This window comes from Pteropus medius, unplaced genomic scaffold (genome assembly GCF_902729225.1).
Source record: "Pteropus medius unplaced genomic scaffold, Ma_sr-lr_union100, whole genome shotgun sequence".
Classification (NCBI taxonomy): Eukaryota; Metazoa; Chordata; class Mammalia; order Chiroptera; family Pteropodidae; genus Pteropus; species Pteropus medius.
This window is the reverse complement of record NW_024352783.1, coordinates 8,735,352-8,757,662: the sequence shown is the minus strand read 5'-3', so window position 1 is coordinate 8,757,662 and position 22,311 is coordinate 8,735,352. Positions and strand designations below refer to the sequence as shown.

Sequence of the window (22,311 nt, the reverse complement as noted above, 5' to 3'; positions counted from 1 at the left end):
GTGGGGCCTGCCACTCTCAAGCCGCATGCTGCAGTTCCCAATTCCCCCTTTCCACTCCTCTCTCTTGGGCACTTGTGGTCACAGAGCTCAGCAAACAGAATAAGGGGGCCAGTTATTAGCTGCTGAAGGAATCCTAGGGTGCCAGCACCGAGCAGGAGCTTGGCACATTCCTGGCACTGCCTCGTTTAGGCTTTGACCCTGGACAAGTCACTTGGCTTCTCCAGGTTATAGCTTTAGTCTTCTCATCCAAACAGTTGATTCATTTAGTCAGCAGACGTGCCTGCCATGTGATGGCTGGTGCTGCCACAGGCTCTTCGGCACAGCACAGACCAGGGTGTACCAAGTCCCTGAGGGGGCTGGCTGCCTGCGCATACATGCTCCTGGTGGCTATGGTCTTCCAGCCCTTGGACTTGGGGATGGATGTTATTCTGACTCTAGCCACTGTTCCTCCTGCTCTCTCCCCAGGTGCAGCCACGGCTTCGGCCCCTGTCAACCCCTTCCAGGTGAACCAGCCCCAGCCGCTGACACTGAACCAGCTGCGGGGGAGTCCAGTACTGGGAACCAGCACGTCCTTTGGACCTGGCCCAAGTGTGGAGCCTGTGGCTATGGCCTCCATGACTTCCACAGCCTCACACCCAGTTCTAGGGCCCAGCAGTTCCTCCCTGACACCACTGGGCCCCACCCCAATGAACATGGTGGGCATTCCCCCATCAGCAGCTCAGGCCACTGGCACAACCAACCCTTTTCTTCTCTAGTGTCCGGGCCTGGGACCTGCTGCAGAGCGAATGCCCTGAGCACCTGTGCCTGAGGACACGGAGCAGGGACTCTCGTTTGTGGAATGGTGTCTAAGAGTTGGGGGTGGTGTTAGGGCTTTCTCGTTCTGGCTTCCTGATAGAAGGATCGACTTTACAGCCTCGACCCTCAGATTTGAGTGGCAGCGGGCTTGCTGATACTGTAGACCCAGCACGTGGCTCTCCAAACCTTCCAGCAGCCCGCTTGCCCGTCCCCAGTCAGCGGTCCATGTCTTGGAAGCGCCCTGACCCAGCCTGGCTACCCTTACCACCTCCTCCCAACTGCAGGGTCCTGGTTCCTGTGGGGGTCAGCTGGTTCGCCAGGGCCTTGGATGAGGAAGTGGGAGTCCTGTGTTGCCCTTCCCCCTAGCCTCAGCCCAAGGGTCTCGGGGACACTGCCTTGTCCAGGATTTGGGATGACTGCTTCATCTTTGCCCTTCACCCCTAGCCCTAGTGACACCTCAGGCAGTCCCAGGTGTGGACGGAATGAAGTGCCGACTCCATTAGACACTGACCTTTTGGGGACGTGGTTGTGTGTATTATATTTTTCTTTGACTCGTGTGTGAGGTCAAAGTAAACACTACCACCGTGGAACAACTCTTGAATTAAATTCACTAGAGCAAGCTTTAAACTAATCTGAGCATAACCCTGCCACATGGCTCTATGCTTGTATACGTTTGCACATATTTTGTTTAGTACAGTTTCATATTTGAGTTTGCAGAATTATCTAATAGTCTTTTTTTGGCTAATATTTTTATAACGTGGTTCTTATTTAACTGTCTAGTTTTGATAGAATTTACCAGGTCTGGCTGAATTAAGATATTGACACATGTCATGTTAGTAGTTTAAATTCTCTTATTTATGGTTTTAACTCTGTAAGAAAATTTAAATAGGAAGAAACAAAAAATGCCTTATGGAAAAACTAAAGCAAATTCTTTATAGGAAAAAATATGGGAATTTGATTATACATAAAAGATGATGTTTATTTAAAAAAAACTACAACAGCAACAAAAAAACTCTTAGCCTCCAGTTGCCTTTTCCTTTCTTTAACTCCCTTTTTTGGTGAATTACCAACTGATTGACTTTCAGCCTTTTTGGCTAGATCCTAAGAGAGAGGCTATTTTTCTTACTGATATACCAACCTCAAGAAAGTTAAAGAAAAAAAGCTAATTTAATGTATGAATGTGTCTCACTAGTTTTTATCAGCTAATTTCTTTTTGCAACTGAAGGCATGCACAGATTAACAAGGACTTCGTTTACAATGGGAATCTGAAATGGAAGAGACATCTTGGACCTGTGTGTCTGTGATCTCTATCTTAATCCACACTCAGGGTAAAGATGGGGATAGTGTAGAGACGGCAGTTGTTTGTGGGGCAGTGGCACTTCTGTGCCTCTGGCTCCCTGGGGGTCTCATGGCTGAGAAGGGGTGAGGAACCAGGGCTGGCCCTGACCCATCCACCTGCTAACTCCAGACACACATTGCAGACTTAAAAATCATCATCTCTTATTTTGGAGAGGAACAAAAAAATCATTTTCTCACAGAATAGATTTTTAACAAACATGCACTAATATTACCTCCTCCCCACCTCCTTCCTTCCTCACCCTACCCACCACTACAAAAAAAAAAAGTATTAAATCACTAATTAAAGACCAGAAACAACAACTCCCCAGGGGAAGGGACATTTCCCCCAAACCTTGTGTCTAGCCAGCTTGCCTCTCATTCCACCGTGGACTTCTCAACTCATATCCCAAGGGCAGCTGACCACTGGGTGGTCCCTCTCAGGGAATGGGGCCTCTCCATTCCTCTCTCTGGCTTTAGGAGATCTGACCCTGAGCATAGGAGACATGTAAAATGCCAGGAGGGCATGCAGGCTGATTCAGAACTATCTGCTCAGCCCCATCTCCTATTTCTTATTTCAAAGCACTCACCCCTGTTTTCCCTGAGTTCATAACTCTGGCCCCAGGAGCCAGCTGCTTCTGCCAGAGCCGGAGACCTGGGGTTGAAATGTGGGCTCTGAAGGCTGTGTCTGGCCTCTTCCAGATTGGGGGCGGGTGAAGGCAGGCTGACTCTGGTAGGGTATTTCCCCAGGGAGGTGCTTTAACTCAGACCATGCCACCCTGCCACCTCCCAGGTCATACTAAACTTGACTCCTTGGGTCGGTAATTCTTTTGTAACTGTCAGGAGTCCTTCCTGCCATGACTTTTGGGCCCCAGTATCACAGTTACCAGGCCACTGAGGCCCAAGAAGACCCCCTCTCTGCCCCGCAGCACAGGCCTGTCCCCAGGCACCTTGTCCCTGTTGCCTGCTGCACTGATCATGAAGCCACCAGCCACTGCCATGTTGTACAGATGCCATCATGTCCCCTCCTGATGGCACCATGGTAGGAGGTGTCACCCAGCCATTTTCTCAGTCCCAGGGGCCAATGGCTGGTTTTGAACTTGTGTTGACTATTGATACTTATTTACTGTATAAATATAATTTATCATTTGTATCATAATGTAGTCTCTATATGTGTCCTTCCCCCATCCCCATCTTTATCAGTCCCATGACACAGGAGAGGGGTGGGCAGGCTATGGAGTTGGGTCCTGCCTGGAACCCAACTTAGCCTGTGGTTGATGAGGCCACTGACTTGGTCCTGGTGCACAAGTGAGCCTCTGAATGTCAGAGAAGGAGGGGCTGGTGGTCCGCAAGAGTGTGGAGGTGGAGGTACTGGCTGTAGTCCTTTACCCCTTGATATGTTCTCATCAGTGGGTACACTTCATTGCCTGTGTACTTTGGATTTACCCTATCCACAGATAAGGTAAGTGTACCCACTGCTTAGAATGATGTGTGATAGCCTGCTGGGCTCTGCTTCCTCTTCGGCGTCCATGCCACCAGAAGAGCTACTGGTTGAAAAGCTGCCTGGCCAACCTGTGCATTCTCAAGATAGCAGAGCTGCTGGTTCTTGCGTGGCTTCTGCTTTATTGTGGCAATAACTGTCCCCTAGGAACCTGTGATCGGAGGAGGCCAGCAGTTGAAGGCCAGAAATTCCTTTGCAGGAAGAGGTGGGAGAGGTTCTGATTGTAGGAGAGTATATAGCAAAGGCAAAGATGGACAGAGACAAAGATGGAAAGGTGGTGAGGGAGGCAGGAGGCAGGCCAGCACCTTCTCTGCTCTAAACTCTGCTCTATGGCTGCCCTGCCCACCCATCTTCTTTCTGTGCTGAAGACCTGTCTTCCTGGTGCCCACTCAGGGAGCAGGACTTAGCAGGGGCCCAGGGAAGGTTTGCTAGAGCCTGGAGCAGTTGTGAGTCCACTCTCGGGACAGGTGAGGAATGCCTTAGGGATGCTCTAGGTTATGCCTCGCTGGGCAGCTCTCTAAGCAGTGACTGGGGGACTGCAACTGCTTTAATTTTGTGACACTGCCACCTTCAACATGCAGCCTTGAAAGTTGCCATGAAAGGGAACAAGTGAGCAAAGTGGTAGGTATAAGATTTCTTAGGGGCCAGACCTGGAAGTGCATGACTTCCTCCCTTGTCCAAATGCCAGAACTGGTCCCATGGTTCCATCTGGGCACAGGGAAATTAGGAAATGCAAGCTTCTTTGGGGGGATGGGAAATGGATTTGGTTAACACATGGCCAGTCTCTATCACAGATGTTCTTCTAGTCACCAAATAGTTATTTCACTTTTTCCCACACATAAACCATATGCCTGCCCCCACCAAAGGAGACATCCTTGGGTCCTGTCCAGTCAGTCACTTACAGAATCATGAGAGAATAAATGGTCGTTATGGTACCAGGTTTTGAGGGTAGTTTGTTACACAGCAATAGATAACTGGAACACACACAAAATTCTCCCCTAGACGTAAGCCTGCTTTATTTCTTTGCTGCCTTTTCCCCATTTCCCCCGCAACTTAATGGTAGCTACTGTGAAGCTATTTGGGATAATGGTGGGATGGCCATATTCTTAATCTGATATTTACCAAAAGGCTGAGTTACCTTCAAAATGAGTTTTACTAGGCCTTTATGGATTAAAGCATTCTCAATCTTATCCTTTCCCATATGAGTTCTAGAAAGTTTCCTTTTCTATCCTTTTGATGACAAACATTTTTGGATTATCTTTATTTCCTGTTCTTTATTTCCAGTTCTTTCTTGAGCTCACCTCTTTACTGTGGTAGCTTTCCACATGCAGCCAACAGTAGACAACATATACCACACCTCCTAGCAGCTATTCCTTTCCTCTGGAGCTGATGACTCAATAGGTACATAGCCTGCCCCCCACCCAGGTCAGTAAGTGAATCACCTAAAGTTCTACATGTAATGTCCTGCTATCCAGTCTTTTATCTGTATTCTTCCTACCTGCCACCCAACCACTAATGCACAACCACTAATGCTGTTTATTTTGGTTATAGCAGAAGCTCACTCGTGATACCAATTTCTATATCAGAATAGAATAGGTTCCACGGAAACCCAAACTCTCTGTGGCTGAATGCAGTAAGTTTCTCACAAAATGCCCAATGTCCTTGGCAGCTCCCTTATGATGTGCCATCTTCAACACCTGGCCTTAGGGGTGTTGTGGGAAAGACAGAGTAAGAAGGATTGCCTCATGGGAGGTTTTAAATGGGTCAGACCTCTGTGTGGTGGACATATTTCAACCTACATTTCCTTAGCCGGCTACTCACATGGACCCACTTAGATACAAGGGCCCCGAGAATGCAGTCTTCCTGTGAGCCCAGGAGAAAAAGGAAGTGGCCTGGTGACACACAGTTTTGTCATAGTGGAGGACAGAATGAACAAGTGAGGGGTGGGCTTGGGGGCAGTAAGCCTTGACTGTTCATGTAGACAGTCACAGTTCCCCACCCCACATCCCAATTCCCAGGCACAGACGCCCTCAACCTCCAAAGTTCCTAACTGTACTGTTGTGTTGGCTTGACTGGGAAGAGGCCAAGGGAGCTTTCGAGGTGATGGTGACATTCTACACCTTGATAGGGGCTTCAGCATACCTTTGTCAAAATTCAATGAATAGTACACTTAAGATTTATGCATTTCATTGTAGGTAAATGTTTCCTCAAAAGAAAAACCACCACCTAAAAACAAATATTAAACTCTAGTTAATGGTAAGCATGCTGAAATATTCAGGAGATGTACTGCTGTTTGCAATTTATTTTGAAGTGCACTAAAAATAGGATGGCTTGAGCAGAGATGAAGAGTTGTGGTTATGTGAAAACACGAGGAAAATGGTCACGGTAGACTCTGGCGGTTGGCATATAGGTGTGCCCTGTGAAATTATTTCAACTTTTCTATGTTAAAAATTTTAATAATAAAATGTTGAAAAATAAATATAAGAGGGTGAACTACCATGTCAAAGGTGCTGACACACAGTACTACAACCTGAGACATGCACCTGGACTCAACAGGACAGTGGTTTCTGGGCAGTGACAGGCAAAAAGACCGATAGGCATGGGTGGAGGTGAGGAAGTGGACAGAAAATTCAACTGTTCATGGAGCTGCGGTAGAATGAGGCAGAGAAGTAGAGAAGCATGCACAGAGGTCCAGTGTTTTTTCTTTGTGTGATTGTTCTGTAATATAAGAGCACACATGGAGGCTGATGGAAATGATCCTGCAGAGGAGGAGAGCACATGGTGGGGAAAAGCTGTGGGAGTGTCACCTGTGAGAAGGCAGAGGGGCATGGGATCTCGTACACATGCAAGGCAGCCTCATGTAAGACCCTGGGCATCTCTGGAGCAAATGTTGGTTGGTGCCAGATGTGATGGTGGGAATGTGAGGGAACTCTCTGGTCGTTTCCATGTTCTCATGAGCACTTCAGTTGAGGGGCCAAGGGGACTGGAGGTTTGAGAGGAGAAATGGTGTGAATGAGTTTTCTCAGAGACTACAAGAGAGAGTTAAGGAAATAAGGGGGACTGCTTGGCAGTGTTGAGACCTGGCCAGGAACATAGCAGAGACAGCACTGTGACCAGCCCCTGGCCCTCAGGAGATGGCTAGATTCCCCCAGGGCTGAGGTTGGCCAGGTGAGGATAAAGCAAGGGACAGGGCACAAGAGCTATGGGTGAATTGAACGAAGAGAATGACTGAATTCTAAATTGGGCAGGGTAAAAAGGGCTGTTAGCCCAAAGCGGGTTGGTTGGTGGCTGGGAGGACCTGGATGAAATGCAGGACTGTTGGAGTGGGAACCACAGGAAAGAAACTGCATACAGAGAGGGAGTGGCTGGGGAAGGGACGCTTAGATGCACATTTTAGAGACATACAGTCATTGGTCACAAGAAACAGGCTCTGACCAAGGGAGTGGGCAGCTGTTGAGAGGCACAGGTCAAGGTCATTGCACTGGAGCTAAGGAAGAAGCCAAGTTGTGGGAAAGATCATCCACATGGACAGTGATGTTGCCATGAACAGCTGGAGGAAAAGACAAGGTAGTCAAGTCTTTGATGGACATAGGAAGTGTGGTCTGATGGCCCAGGCATTGAGGGAGCTGGAATGGGGAAGGAGGAAGTGCTCATGGGGGGCAAACCCCATCTCCAGGGCCACGGTACGTGACATCTGGGAGTCTAAGAGGGCTGAAGGGAACAGTGTGGGTTTCAGTAGGGCCAGAGGTGGAGGGAACTTTCCAATCAGAGAAGTTAGAATCAGGAATTTTGCTGATGATAGATCACAAGTTCCAGAATGCAGTGAGTTGGGGGCAGAGGATGAGAGTGCCCTAAGCAGCTAAACTTATGGTGCTGAGAGAACAGATAAAAGGCAGAACAGGATCAGTCCTAGTAGTCTCTTAGATCAAGTTCCAATAACAGCCAGGACAGTGTGTAGTAGTGGGGCTGACCAGGAGCCCGGGGCAGGCACTTTATGGCTTCCCTTAGATCCTGCTGAGGGTGGTGTGCAGGCTGGGGAGAATGGGCAAGCTCTGTGTCCCATCCCCAGAGGGTTCACCTGAAGCTACAGTGGGGAATGGGACAATAGAAGTTTGCTGCCTTTGCTAGGCCCAGGGTGTGTGCAGGGAGAAGGTAAGGCGGCCTTGCCTTGGGCTGAGGGCTGGGTGAGACAGTAACTCCATCATAGTGCCATGGGACCTGTGTGCTGAGAGTGCTCAACCCAGAGTTCCGGGTGCTGGGCCACGAGGCTCGTCTTTCTCTCCTGCCATGAGACTTGCCAGAAAGCTGGAATTCTAGTAGCTTCCCCGGATGGGAGGTTTTTAGCCTGTCCTCTGGGCTTTGCTCAGGGACAGGCAGAGGGCTGGCTGGGGGCCTCCCCATTCCAGCTTCTCCTAACAGGATATTATTCTTGCCAAAGGAGGCTGGCGATCATGGAGCATGGATGGCGTGACAAGTGCTTACATCCTCCAGGCAGTGTCAGAGAGTAGCAGTGTGAGAAAAGGTCCTGGCCTAGCTCAGGAAAGGCTTCAGGCTGGGTGGTAGCCCGCTCCAATGGGGGAGGTGCTAAAGGGGAGAGAAGACAGCCCCAGGCCTGGGATCTGTGAGAAAGCAACTTTTATTTTACAAGGCATTTCAGTCAGGTAGATAGATCAGTGGCCAACCCTTGGCATTATGGGGAGCCACCTTGCTTGCACAGGTGGTCAGACAGTCTCACTGGGCAGTGGAGGGGTTGCTGCCTTCACAGGGGGAGGCCCTGGGGTGGGCTGGGCCCCAAGACACCCCGTGTATCCAGAGGCCCAGTGTCATAGCCCAGCTTCCTCATGTCCTTGGTCACCACATTGAAGAGGAGAGTGACAAAGCCCTGGGAGCGGACACGGGTCACTGGAGACAGAAGGGAGTGTCAGAAACAAACAGAGGCAGAAACAGAGCCAGCTCTGGGAATTTCAGTCTTAGTGTTCTCTCCTATAAAATGGGGACAACAGTGCCTGGCCCGTACTCCTCACTGGGAGGCGAAGGGGCTGTAGTGGAGACAGAAAGACATGACAGACCCTACATGCTCCACCTAGACCTGTGTCTGGGAAAAGCTATGGGAGAATTCCTGGGCCCTGCTCCTGTGGCCCCAGTGTCTGTATGCCTGGCAGGCCCTGGCACCCACCCCGTCTGTTTCCAGGGGGCCCACCTAGTCCCCCCTAGGCTCCAACCTGCCTGTGGGGTGGGAGGTGGGGTTGGGGGAATCAAGCTTTACCTTCTCGGCCTTCACCCTGAGCCACCACCTTGGGGTCTGTGTACTCAGGCCGCCGTCCCATGAACCAGCTGGGAAGATAGGAGAACACCAGGTAAGGCCCTGGCCCAGATACCCCATAGACAGACACTAGACGTGGGCTGTCTCCTTGCCTCAGAAACCAGCAGTCCTCCCCCAGGGCCAGCTCAGGCAGAAGCTTGCCACACCACCCTCCCTTGGCCTGTCTGAAAGGCAAGGCTAAGCGCTACAGTGGTGGCAGTCATGGAGACCTGGTGGGGCTTCCATCAGGCCTGCAGGACTGCAGCCCCTCTCCTTAGCTGGACACCAGCTTTCCTATCAGTCACCCCATGATTCACTGGGGATGAAAGCTGAGGGAGATTTGGGGCTGGAGTGCCGGGGGCACATCCTGAACCCAGGTGGAAATTCTGAAAAGGTGACAACAATTGAAATTGGGGAGCGGTGGGAGGCCCGGGGCCAGTGTGACCCCACTCCATCCTCCCTGGGAAGGAAGGTCCTATCCCAGAGTCTGGCAAAAAAATAGGGGCCAGACCTGGACTTTGCACTGTCCTCTTAATAGTGTGAGATCCAGGACAAGTCACTTACCATCTATGAACCCCAATATTTTCAACTGTAATAGGGATAACATGGTACCTACTTCATGGGGCTCTGAGGTGAAGGCACTCTGTCAACTGCCATAGAACCTTACAATCTATGATTCTTGCCCTGGGATACACCAAAGATATACTTGCTCTGCACTGACAAACACCATCATCTAACTCCAGTTACCCTGGTAAGGGGCACAGCACTCAGCAGCAGTGCCCTGACACCCCAATGTCTACCTGACCCTCCAAGAGCCTACAGAGGCTAAGAGAAATCTAGAGACTTGCCCAAGGCCACAGTAGGGGGTAGTGAAGCAAGACATCACTGGGGCCTCTGAACTGTCCCCGCCCTCCTGGCTCCAGGCTCCCTGCCACCCTAGCCAGGGCAGCTCCTTCCGGAGCAGCAGCCTCGCCTCTGACACACCCACTAAGCCGGAAACAAACACGGTGCACTATTCCCGGCTAGGTGGGTCAGGCAGACACGGGCTTAGTCCCAGAGCCACCTCAGAGCCACCTCTCTCCAGTTGCTTTGGGGACCATCTAGGCAGTGCAGGTGCCTGGGCAGCCTCGGGGCTTCCCATATGGAAGGAGAGAGGCACTATGAGCCTCAGAGGTAGGTACCTGTGTCCTGGAGAGGCCCATCTTCTGCAGCCTCCCAGGACAGCAGCTGACCTGAAGGTCTCCCTCTGGCCCAGCACACCTTGACATGTTGGGCCCCCTTCAAGGAGGGCACCAGTACCCACCCATCTGCCAGTTGCCACTACTGGACAAAATGGAGCAATCGCCCAGTCCACAGGCTGTGTGGAGATGCAGTGAGGAGCTCAGACTCCCAGTCCCTATGAAGGGTACTGGGAGACAGACGGGGAACCCAGGTTCCAGCCAGGGCTGGATGGATGAGTCACTGACTGTACCTCAGTTTCTCCATCTGAGGAGTGGGGCTCTAACAGCACCCATCTCACAGGTTGCTATGAGGACTGAGGGAAGCAGCCCTCATGAACCCTGGCACACCCCAAGACACAGAGTGACTACAGCCACTGCATTTTTCTCTCCTGAGGTCAGCGAGGGTTGTTTGCTTGTGGACTGGGGTAAGAGAGAAGAGGCAGACTATTCAGAAGACAGTGTTCCAGGCAAGAGCCCAATACAGGCAAGGACCCAGCAGGCAGGGGAGAGGTGAGCGGAGGAGAGGGCATGAGACCAGTGGGGCCAGAGAATGCAGGGGCTGGGCGTGGAAGCCTTCTTGTTGAAGTTAATCCTAAACACAGAGAGAGATGCCTAAGTAGTTTCTAAAGTTGTGTTTTAGAAAAATCTTTTTTTGTTGTTACGTGAAGACTAGATTGGAGGTGCTGTTGTAGGCTGAATATTGTTCCCAGAGACATCGGGTCCTAGTCCCTGGAACCTGTGAATGTGACCTTATTTGGAAAAAGGATCTTTGCACATGTGATTAAAGTGAGGATATTAACTTGGGAAGATGAGCCTGGATTATCCAGGTGGGCCTTAAATGCCATCACAAGTATCCCTATGAGAGGTAGAGGGAGACCTGATAAACACAAGGGAGGCCATGTAATCACAGAGGCAGCAACTGGAGTGATGCAGCCAAGGAGGGCTACAGCGACCAGAAGCCGGAAGAGGTGAGGACAGATATTCCCCTAGAGCCTAAGGGCGGGATGGGGGTACGCAGCCCTGCTGACACCTTGATTACAGCCCAGCAATTCTGACTTTGGACTTTGGCCTTCGGAACTGTCAGAAAATAAATTGTTGTTTTAAGCCATCAAGTTTGTGGTAATTTGTTACAGTGGTCACAGGAAACTAACGCGGGCCAAAAGTGGAAATGGGCAGGCCAGTTAGGCTGAAGAAAGGAGGCACTGGGGAGGCAGTGGGAGAGCAGAGAAGGAAGCACTCACTGTAAGATGCTTGAGACAGAGGGAAGGAGGGAGGGATCGAGATGACCCCAGGTCCCTAACCTGAGCAAAGTGGGGCTGCTGGAGCCAGTTACTCAGTGGCCTCCCTGGACCCCCTTGTCAGGGAAGATTTTGTCACTCAAACTGCCTTCACTAATCAGACCTTTCCCCAGTTTCTATAATCCAAGCGCATACAGCCAGGTGAGAGCCCCTGCAAAGGGCAGGAGATGGCCCCCTGCACTGAGGCACTGGCAAAAACCACGATTGCTTTGAAAACTCTGAGGTCTAATTTCTTTAGCAACAGAACCATTTCCTCAGTGAGATCTCACATGGAGGCCTAAATTCTTTCAGAGCTGTGGGATGTGCAGCAGCAAAAATGCTCCAGCCAGGATGGACGTGTGGACTCTCATAGCCCTTAACCTTCCTTGCTTCCACTGACAGGCACTGCTCCACTCCTCCCACCACTGCTCCCAGAGGGGCTTCTAGGGCTAGCAGGCAAATTCTACCCTCCCCAGGCCGTAGAACTCAGTGAGGCTTCCTTGGTTTAGGCCCAATGCCACCCCTCTGCTGAGGTCTCACCCTGATACTGACCAGGTAGGTCTGCAAGGGGCTGCTTGCCAGGTGCCACCCTGGAACACAAGTGGTCCTCCATTTTCCCCTTGTCCTGGCTGTGAACAGAAGGCCCAGGGCCCATTCCTTGCTCACCTGCTGGGAAGCAGTGGTGGCTTATAGCTGAGCTGGCTGAGCTGATGGAAGTTTCTGTTCCCAACCCTCAGTCAGTCAGCCAGGGCCCAGCTGGCCCTCCTGCTCCTACTTGGATGTGGTGAGGGGCAACAGGCCTGTGGCTCAGTCTTCCCTGTCATCTCGCCACAAGCGCTCCCTGTAGGCCCTGTATCCTGGTCCCCCTGCTTCCTTGCCATCTCCCAATACCCCCCACATTCCCCTGGGCTTGCCACTTGCAAGCCACATCCACCTCCTGGCTGCTCCTAACAGGCTCAGTTCACATTCTCCTCAGAGCCTTGCACATGCTATTCCTTGTGCCTGAAACACTGTTCTCCCAGATCTCCCATGCTGTTCTAGCTTTAGTCTCTGCTCAGATGTCACTTCCTCACAGAGGCTCTTAAGTGTGAGGGAATTGAGCAATTGATAGAAGTTAACTATTATGATTATTCTTACTGTTTTACATTGTTTGGCTCTTACTGCTGTATCCACTCATATCCTACCATTTTAATGTCGCATTATGTCATGAGCATTTTCCCATCTGACAACAGTTTTTCCTCTGTTCTATCTGACACAAAGACTTTAACAGGGCACAGAGTAAAAGTGCACCTTATGCTGCTGAGCAGTGAAGAGTGGCTGAAGGGAGCCTGGTAGCCCTTCGCAACTCCACAGAACTCATTTCCTTTTATCCCCCAAAGCTGGAGCAGCTTGAAGATCTGGTGAGGTTACCTGGCACAAGTGAGGAGTAAATGTGACATCCCTCCCTCCACTCCAACTACCTAGGCCAGAAGGAGGGATTTGGGGTGACATGTCGAGAACTCACCTTGTAAACTTTTGCAGCCTAGATGTAGATTCTGGGACAAACATGGGGATGGTCCTTTTGTGCCTGTAACAGATATTTTTACAGACAGATATGATGAGTAACAGAAAAGTGATGGAGCTTTCCGAGTCTCCAGTGAACAGGAGCATGCACAGAACGGGTACTGCCCAGTCAAAGCCAAGGCCGACCAGTTTAGCCCGCACTCACCGAGTCTGCTGGGCCTGGGCTTGGCACTAAGTGCTGGGAGGGTGAGATGGACACAGCAGGCCGGGCCCAGCTTCATAGCTCAGACTCTTGGGAGAGTTTTGTTTCTTTTAAGGTGTCAGAAGTAGGTCCTGGCACCCACTGTGCCCTTCAGAGAGCCCTTGTCTTTTTCCAAATGTCCAAATGCTCCACCATCTTCAAGGCTCAGCTTAGATGCCCTTCCTCCAGGAAGCCCCTGACAAATCCCTGACTTTACCCCGACTGTGGTCACTTGCTCCAGTCCAGTCTCATCCTCAGAGCCTGGAGTCCCACTGCTCCTCTCCTTGTTCCTTCCTCCTCTCCACACTCCCTCCCTTGGCATCATGCTCTTTCTGTTTCAACAATACTCAGAGCATTCAATACATTGCTGTTCTTGCTTCTCCCTCTGCTTTCTCTAGATGGATTCCCGTCCTTCAAGGCCAGCTGACCCAGGACCTCCTTTATGCCCCAGAATACCATGTTTGTACCCTGTCGACTGTGCTTACTGTCTCTTTGTGTTCACTACTCTGGGGGCTTCTGAGGGCAGGGTCCACGTGGTCACACATGTGTTTGGCACACCTGTGCTCTCTGATGCCAGCAGAGCTGGGCAAAGAAAGAACATTGCTAAGGATTTGCAGGACACTGAGGGAGGGAAGAGATGAAGTAATGAGTCTGAACTCCAGACTCTAACTGCCCAGGACACTCTAGTGGGCCCACCCCCTCTCAGGATGCCCCAGTGTTCCCTGTTGAGTCCTCTAGCACTCCTTCCCACCCCACCTGGTGTTTGGGAGGCAGCATGAACCTCACCCACTTAAGTCTCCTACCAGATATGGGCTGCACCCTCACCACCCACGCTGAGCAGCCCAGGTCCTTGGGCATCCCAGCATATTCCTGGCCTAGAAGTGAAGTCTGTCCCAGGGCCCTAAGCCAGCATGGCCCAGTGAGGAACTGGCTGTGGCCCAGGGAGCAGGTCAGAATAAGGACCTACCTGCCAGGTGAGAAAGGCACATGCACTGCCCCATAGCCTCGGACCACGTCGTTCCCAAACACATCTGGTCCATACACGCTGAGTACAATCTGTGGCCCTGCGGAAGAATAAGGCAGGGATCAGCATGTGGGCAACCTGGAGAACGTAATGGGCAGAGAGGGAGGAAGGCGCTCAAAGCCCTAGGGGCAGGGGCTTAATGGAGGGCAGGTGGGGACATGGGACTCCTCCAATCCCCCCGCCCCGCACCAAGGGCTTCTACCAACCCAGAATCCAGAGAGGTGGGCAGGGAGAGGACCAGAACCTGCTGGCCAAGCCTCTTATTTGGCCTGGATACCTGGGAGTCACAGAGTCAGGATGCTGCCCCAATTCTGTCATTGGACAAACAGAGGAAATACCTCCAGAGGCTCTGTTCAAGGCATGGGACCCAGCTGTGAACTGTGCCAAGGGCCTGCTCTTGGGAGCTTCCTTTCTGATGGAAGCCATAACACTCAAGTTCTTAACACATGGCTCATGGGCCAGAGAGGCGTTGGTTTTGGGGTGTCTGTGGGAGAAGTCAGAGAGAAAGCAAAGGCCTTCCATGCACCTTCCTTTAAAATGTTAACAATCACACCTGTTCCCTGTTCACATCAAGGCATTTCGGGTTCTTTCATCCCCATCAATATTTGTCCTCTGGTTGCAGGAAAGATCATTGCCTAGGTGACAGGTGAGGTGGTGAGGCCCGGGGAGGGCCAGGAGCCAGCATGCCAGGCTCTGATCCTGCAGCCACTTGCACTGGCCTCAGTCAACTACCTCGCCTCTCTGCTCCTCAGTTACCTCATATCTAAGACATTTGGAATAGGGCCTGACGCAGAATAAATGCTCAATAAGTGTTAGGACACATGGATACTCTGGTTTTGCCCATTTTTTTAAAAAAACAATATAAATGGAATCATATAGTAAATATATTTTTGTATCTAGCTTCTTTGAGTCAACATGTTTGTGAGATTCATTCACATTGTTTCACATACAAAGGTTTGCTTGTTTTCAGTGCTGGACCACATCTGACCTCTGGATAGACCACAGGGACCTGGCTGACAGACACATGGGTTGTTGCTCCTTTGAGGCTCTCACAGATGGTGAGGACAGGAGCATTCTGCTACTCTTGTACAAGCTCTTGTCATGCATGTGCACATTTCTGTTGGGCATACATCCAAGAAGGGAATTGCCCAGGGTATGCATATGTTGTCTTAAAAGATAACACCACCCTGTGTTTCCAAAAGGGTGGTATCTCCCACACTCCAACCAGTGTTAGTTCTGAGTCCCCACTCCTCTACATCCTCACCAAAGCTTGGTGCTCTCAATCTAATTTGAGTTATTCCAGGGGGTGAATAGGGCAGTTCACTTTAGTTTCAATTTGCATTTTCTGTGATTGTTACTATTCTTTACTAAAGTTGAGACCTTGTCCTGTTTCTTGGTCACTTGGAGGTCCACTCTTGTGAAGTGACTGCACAAGTCTCTTGCCCTCTTTTCTATGGGATGGTCTTTCTCATGGATTTGTAGTATGTGTGAATCTTGTGACTTGTCTTTTCACTGTTAATGTCTTCTGATGAATAGCCCTTAATTTTAAGTCAAATATATGAAGCTTCTTTAAAGTCTTCCCTTACCCTGATTATCATGGCTCTAGACTTCCATGCTCACTCTTCTTGAAGCTTTATTATTTTGCTCTTCACATTTATATACCCATTTAGAATTGACCTGTGTATGGATGACATGTAGCAGGGATCAGGTTTCATTTTTTTCCCTGTGTGTGTGCAATTGTCCCAGCACCATTTATCAAAAAGACCCTCTTTTCCCTATTGCTCGGCAGTGCCCCTTTGTCACCAAGCAACTGTCTACACAGGCTTAGGTCTGTTTGGGGCTCTCTGTGGATTGGCTTGTTTATCCTTGTGCCAAAGCTACACTGTCTTAGTTACTGTGCTTTATAATTAAAGTTCAATACCTGGCAGAACAAGTTATATTTTGATATTATTATAAAGAATTTATTTTTAAAATATTTTATATTTTTGTACAGAATATTCTATTTACTCTTATACAGAAAGCAACTGATTTTTGTATATGAATCTTTTATCTGGCATTCATGTCAACGTATTAATTCTAATAATTTATCTGCAGGTTATTCTGGAAATTTTACATAATCATGTCACCTGTAAATAATGAGTTTTGTTCTTCCTTTCTAATTCTTATACCTTTTATTTGTACAGTAGTGGTGGTGATAACAAGCATCCTGATCTCAGAAGGAAATCTTTCAACAGTTCACTAAAAAAAGTGATGTTTGCTCTAAGTTTTTTGTAGATAAACTTTATTGAATTAAGGAAATTTCCTTCTATTCCTAGTTTGCTAAGTGTTTATCATGAATGAATGTTGAATTTTATCACATTGTTTTCATTTATGGGAATGATCATGACTTTTCTTTTTAATATGGTAAATCACATTGGCTGAATTTAGATGCTATACAAACTTTGTATTTCTGAAATAAACACTACTTGCTCATGATGTATTATTATTTTTGTATCCTCCTAGATTTAGTTTGCAAATATTTTGTTTGGGAGTTTTGCAACCATATTCAGGGTCTGGAATGGTCAGCTGGGCTGCAATTTCTCTAAGGGTCTACCTCCACTTCTCCCTCACTCTTAGGGCACAGCTCTTTAAGGTCTTGCCTAAGTTGCAAAGATTTACCTGAGCCCCCCCCTCCCCCGCCCCCAATCCCGTCTAGTGTTCTGAACACCAATACTTGTGCTGAACCCGGAGAGGCTGTTAAAAGTCTTGCCCCTCCTCTTAGTCACCTCTATTGGACTGATTTTCCTGAATTGGTTTCTCCTGGATCCTGGCCTGGTAAATGACTACTTTGCTAGCTCTCTGATACCTTCAGGTAGTCATTTTTGTTTTTGTCTTTTAACATTTTATTTGCCTCTCCTAGCTGTCCTCAGTAGTAGGAGGTTGGTCATTATCTAGTGCCCTGTTCCAGGAAGGCTATGGAAGCTTCTTACTCCTGGCAGATGCCATCGGGATGGCAGTTCCTGCCCAGGAAGACAGCCAGAGAAGCCCTGCTGCAGGTGCTCTGCACTCAGTAAGCCTCCACTTACTAGCCACATGAAGCAGAAAGGCCTGGACTATGAAATCAGATGGTCCTGAAATCAAATCCATTCTCAGCTATTAGGTATAAAGGTGAAGGCAACTGATGGCTTTTTTGAGTCTCAGTTTCCTAATACAGGAAAAGAAATGGAGAAATCTACTCACTAGATAGGATTAGGGAGCTTGGACAAGCCCATACAGAAAGAGTATTCATAGCTCCTATGGTGCTAACACCAGGCTTCGCACACAGTAGGCACTTACTGAGAGTAAACAATAACAACCAGACAAGGCAGAAAGTAAATACTGCAAGCAAGAAAGACTTTGGGAAGGAGGTCAGAAGTAGGATGTGGGAACGGTATCCTAGGCAGGGGGAATGGCATGAACAATGGCTCAAAAGAAGGAATGTTAGGGACTTGCATAGGAGGAGCAGGTGGTTCGGGTTTGGCTGGAACAAAATCTGTGATGGAAAGTTGAGACATTAGGATCAGCTCTCCAGATCACTGCAGCCCTGGACACCAGGCTCTGCCCTTCATGGGCATGGAGCTATTTATTCAAAGCTTCAGGCTGGTGCCTCAGCTGATCCACTCTGACCTTCCAAAGGTCAACTGCACAGCATGGAGATGAACTGGGGTAGGAGGAGGAAGAAGTGGAGAGAAATGGCCAGGTGGTGAGACATTACAAGGCTGGTGTAAAGGCCCAGATGGTGGGCAACGAAGACCTGAGTGCAGATGGTGGTGGGCAGCATGAGGCCAAGACTGACATGGGGTGCCACCTCCTCCCCATCCCTGTGGGGCCCCTGCAAACTCACAGCCATAGGGGTTGGTGCTTTTAAAGGTGACGTCAATGGGGAAGTTCCACACCAGTGCTTGCCGCATATCTTGGCTCTTGGATGTGATCTGTGAGATCCCCTCCTCCAGACCCTGTGAGGACAGTGACACTGACAGCTAGGATCTAAGCTCCAGGCTGCCATGCTTTCCCCTTACGTTGGTGGGCAGTTGGGAGGGCTGCTTTATTCATTACTTTCTGCCAAGACACTAACTTCCAAACAAAGTGAACTAAGAGATACCAGAGCAGCTCTTAGGTCTTTAATGTTTTAATTCATTAGAGATTGGCACCCTCAAGAGCCAACTTCTACCTGTATACGAGATCTCGTCCCTTCTTGCCTTACTGAAGGAAATGGCTCCAGCAGGTTGTTACTCTCTTCTATAGCACCAGTTTTACCCAGATCCTTCCCTTTCAGCATGCATGTGGTGTTATTTTCTCTATCACAATTCTCTCTTGACTCCTTCCATGCATCCATCCATGCCTGCTTCCCTTTAGAGCAAAGCTCCTTGAAAGTTGTCGATACTCACTGGCTCCAATTCCTTCTTTGTTTTTCTTTCATGAACCCACTCCAAGCTGACTACCGGCCCCCAGTCTACCAAAGCGTTTCTGTAAATAACACCAGTGACCTCAGCATTGCTATAGTCTATGGCTACTTCTCTGTTCTCATTTTACTGACACAGCTGATCACTTCCTGACACCCTTCCTCCATTTAGTGTTTTGGGAAACCTCACGGCTTTGGGTCTTTCCTCTTCCTGGTGACTTTCGGTCCACAGCTCTCGCACATCCTGTTTCATGTGGAAGCTCTGAGGCTCAGTTTTTGGATGCTTCTTTATCTGTACTTGGGATCTCATAGGTCCCTGGGCTTTCAATGTGGTCTATGTTGACAATTCCCAAACCTGTACCTTTAGCCTGGTCCTCACCTCTGAACTCTAGATCTGCATTATTATGTCTGCACTGCCGACTCCACATCTTCACTTGGATATCTAGTGGGAATCGCAACCGTAACACATGCCAGGCCGAGCTCTGGAGAGTTCTCCCAAATCTACTCTATCCACAGTCTTCCCATTGAATAGCAGCCCTGCTTGCAAGTGCTCAGGCTAAAAAGCTTGGCATTATTCTTAAATCCTCTTCTCTCAGGCCCCACATCTATCCAATAAAAAAACTTGTTGGCTCCATCTTCAAAATATACTTGAAATTCAACCACTTCTCACCATCCCACTGCTGTACCTTGCCAGCACTGCCATTTTCTCCCATTTGTTGACTGTAATCGTTGATGGTCTTCCTGCTTTGGCCCTGCTCCTCCACCCCCTGCCCTGTCTAATCTGAACAAAGAAGCCAGAAGGATCTTTTAAAAACACAAGTCAGATTACATTTTCTCTGTTGAAACTCTCTGAGGGAGTCTCATCTCACCCCCAGTAAAGGTCATGGTCCTTATTCTGACCTACCACACCCTCTAAGATCTGCCCATGACCTCCCTACTTCATCTCCAACCACTCTTCTTGCTCACTCTTCACCAGCCACACTAGCCTCCCCGCTGTTCCTCAAACATGCCAGGCACACTCCTGCCTCAAGGCCCTTGCACTCTCTGCTCCTTCTACCTGGCAGGTTCTTTCCACAGATTTTCACATGGTTTGTTCTCTCACTTCCTTCAGGTCTTCACTCAAAAGTTACCTTCTCAGTGAGGACTTCCCTGATCACTATATCTAGATTCCAACTACTGTAAGGATTAAACCAGAGCGCTGTAAACAGTAAAATGTGATGCAGGCCCAAGTCGTCATCACAGTCCCTCTCCTGGTGGAGACAGAACGTTCCTTGGGAAGTCTTAAAAGGAGAGCTCCTGAGTCTTCCCCATGGGCTGAGGAGAGGCCAAACAATGAAGGGACTGGCACAGCGCGTCTACAGCTCAGCTGCTTCTGGGATGGCTCTCTGGGGCCTGCCTGGGCTGCCCATATATTTCTGTTTGCTGCCATGTGCAAGCTTCCAGGATAGGGTATGAATGAGCGCAGCCTTGTGGGATGGATCAGTGAGCGCAATGGTATCTCATTCTCCACTCCAGATTTATCAGGAGCAAACTCATGTTTGGGTTCCCCTTGAACTCAGTGTCTACCTTTCACATGGTTCTGAGCTGGGAGGGTAAGGGGTATGATGGACACCTTCAGAAACCCCAATAGTCACCAAGGCTGTAAGAGAAGCCTAAGAGTCCAGCTTACCGCTGTGGGGGCCCAGTCCTGGCCATACACAAAGCAGTACTTGCAGTAGAGATCATCATACTCAGGAAACTGTGGAAACAAGCACACACAGGATCTGTTTATGGGGACTCATGCTGAGGCTAACATGTTGGCTAGGCAGGGGCAGCCAACAATAATTTTAAACATGAGAAACCTGGGCTGGTATTTAAGCAACAGTCAGGGATGTGGACATGAAGTTCAACGCTGGGGCTCGAGACGTGGGAGTCCAAGGTAGAGTCTTGAGCTGCTACTGCCTCTGGGCCTTTGCTTAAGCTCCGCCTTTTGTCTGACATGCCCTTCCCATTCCTTTATCTGGCAAACTCCTGCTCATCCTTCAAAACTTACCCTTCAGGGAGCCTACCCTAACTTCCAAGCTGTTTTAAGGGCCACTTCCTGGTCCTTCAGTCCCTGGTGCTTCCCTCCACCAAAGCATTTGCCTGTCAACCCCATTAGACTGTGAGCAAGTAACAGGTGTGACACCTTTCTGTGTCCCTAGCACCTGGCACAGGGGTAGGCACAGAGGAGGTCTAAGGTAATGGTGCTGAAGTGAAAGATGTGAGAACCCCAGGGTGCTATCAGGACACAGAGCATATGCAAGGCTGGAGCTGAAAGCCTGAAGAGTAGGAGGGGTCTAGAGTGGGGGGAAATGGGGGCGTAGGGAGGTAGGGCAGAGTGGAAGCAGGGTGGGTGCTGAGAGTACGTATATGTGATGCAGCCAGCTGGGAGCCCCTTATGGGAAAGAAAAGAAGAAGGGAAGATGGTCTCCGGCACTAGGCTAAGGGGGAGGTGGACAGAGTGGGTACACGAGGGAGCATCCCTGATGAAACAGGAAGGCAAGAAGACACCTACTAAGAATCAGGCCCTGGCAGATTTACCTAAACCATCTCAGTTAATCCTCACAATAATATAATAATAAACACTATCTCCAAATGCCTGGAAAGGCAGTGCAGCAAAGCTTTGGCGTCAGAAAGATCTGGGTTCAAATTCCAGCTTTTACATTTCCTTTGGGCAAGTTTTCCCACCTGTCAAATGGGGATGTGAGTAATATCTACTTCACAGGGTTGTTGTGAGGACAGAATGAGCACCGAGTTTGGCACATAACGAATACTTGGTAAACTTTAAAGAAAAATTTATATTGTTTACATATGTACATATACGTAAATAAAATGATTCTTATAAAGTGTAAGGGGGATGGAGAGCAGCGTCAGCCCTTGCGTCTGACAGACACACCTTCCCCGGATCATTCCAGGTCACCACCATCGTTGCCTCAGATTAACCAAATCATCTCCATTCTAACCCAAGTTCAAGGATCTGAGAGTTCAGAGTGCGAAGCACTTACTGCGCAGACGCCTCGGGGTCCATCACTGAGAGGATGAGGCCCAGGGTGCCCGCCCCACTTCCACTCCTTGGGTTAAACACCGGTGAGGCTCCCTGTGATTCAACAAAGTGCGCACGATCCGAGTCCGGGGCCACAGGGTTGGCCAAGCGTGACCTCGGTACTAGCTCAATCTCTCGAGGTCTATTTCCACGTCCGCACATTGGGGTTGAGGATTCCCAGCAACTTCGCGCCAAGCCCTCCCCCGCCTTCACTGAGGAATGACATGCCTCTTCGGGGCTACGCAGCGGGTCCCCGGGGAAGCCTGGGGTGCAAGCCCAGCGGGGTCTACGGCCGCTCACCTGGGCGCTCTCCACCTGCCCGTTGACCATGAGTAGGAAGACGCTGGGGCCCGCGGCCGCCATGGCAGGGGGCACAAGAAAACTACCCAGGTTGCGCGCGCGATTGCTAAGAGGCGCCAGGGTTGCCCTGGAAACAGACGGCATGGCGCGCGGGACATGTTTCTTGGAAGCTGGATCTTCGCGAAGTCGGGTGTACATAGGCGACGGTGCGCAGGCGCAGCCAGCGTCCCCTGCCCTCTCGGAGAATGCTGGGAGAATCCATGCGAGGCCCCGAGCGGGAGTGTGGAAGTGGGGTTTGCAACCCAGCCCAACGCCTGATCCGGTTACGT

The 22,311-nt window shown here is 49.8% G+C and overlaps 2 protein-coding genes across 10 annotated transcripts in view; one reads left to right on the top strand and one right to left on the bottom strand.

Annotated features, from left to right (window-relative positions):
- EPN2 (epsin 2) overlaps positions 1-3,289 on the top strand; it is a 79,963-nt gene extending 76,674 nt beyond the window's left edge. For all 6 annotated transcript variants that reach the window (XM_039847512.1, XM_039847509.1, XM_039847513.1 and 3 more), the window contains one exon: positions 466-3,289. In XM_039847512.1, the coding sequence (XP_039703446.1) occupies positions 466-755 (290 nt within the window). In that variant the 3' untranslated portion in view covers positions 756-3,289. The remainder of the gene's footprint in view (positions 1-465) is intronic.
- Positions 1-22,264, bottom strand: part of B9D1 (B9 domain containing 1) — a 44,219-nt gene extending 21,955 nt beyond the window's left edge. Inside the window, exons 1-7 of one of the 4 annotated variants that reach the window (XM_039847516.1) lie at positions 21,983-22,165; positions 20,288-20,356; positions 18,061-18,172; positions 14,142-14,238; positions 12,935-12,997; positions 8,898-8,965; positions 8,280-8,533 (exon numbers count right to left, since the gene is read on the bottom strand). In XM_039847516.1, the coding sequence (XP_039703450.1) occupies positions 8,391-8,533; positions 8,898-8,965; positions 12,935-12,997; positions 14,142-14,238; positions 18,061-18,172; positions 20,288-20,356; positions 21,983-22,126 (696 nt within the window). In that variant the 5' untranslated portion in view covers positions 22,127-22,165 and the 3' untranslated portion in view covers positions 8,280-8,390. Of the gene's footprint in view, positions 1-8,279; positions 8,534-8,897; positions 8,966-11,982; positions 12,100-12,934; positions 12,998-14,141; positions 14,239-18,060; positions 18,173-20,287; positions 20,357-21,982 lie in introns of those variants that run through there. The other 3 variants (XM_039847518.1, XM_039847517.1, XM_039847515.1) reach the window with 3 other exon arrangements.
- Positions 22,265-22,311: the final 47 nt, after the last annotated feature.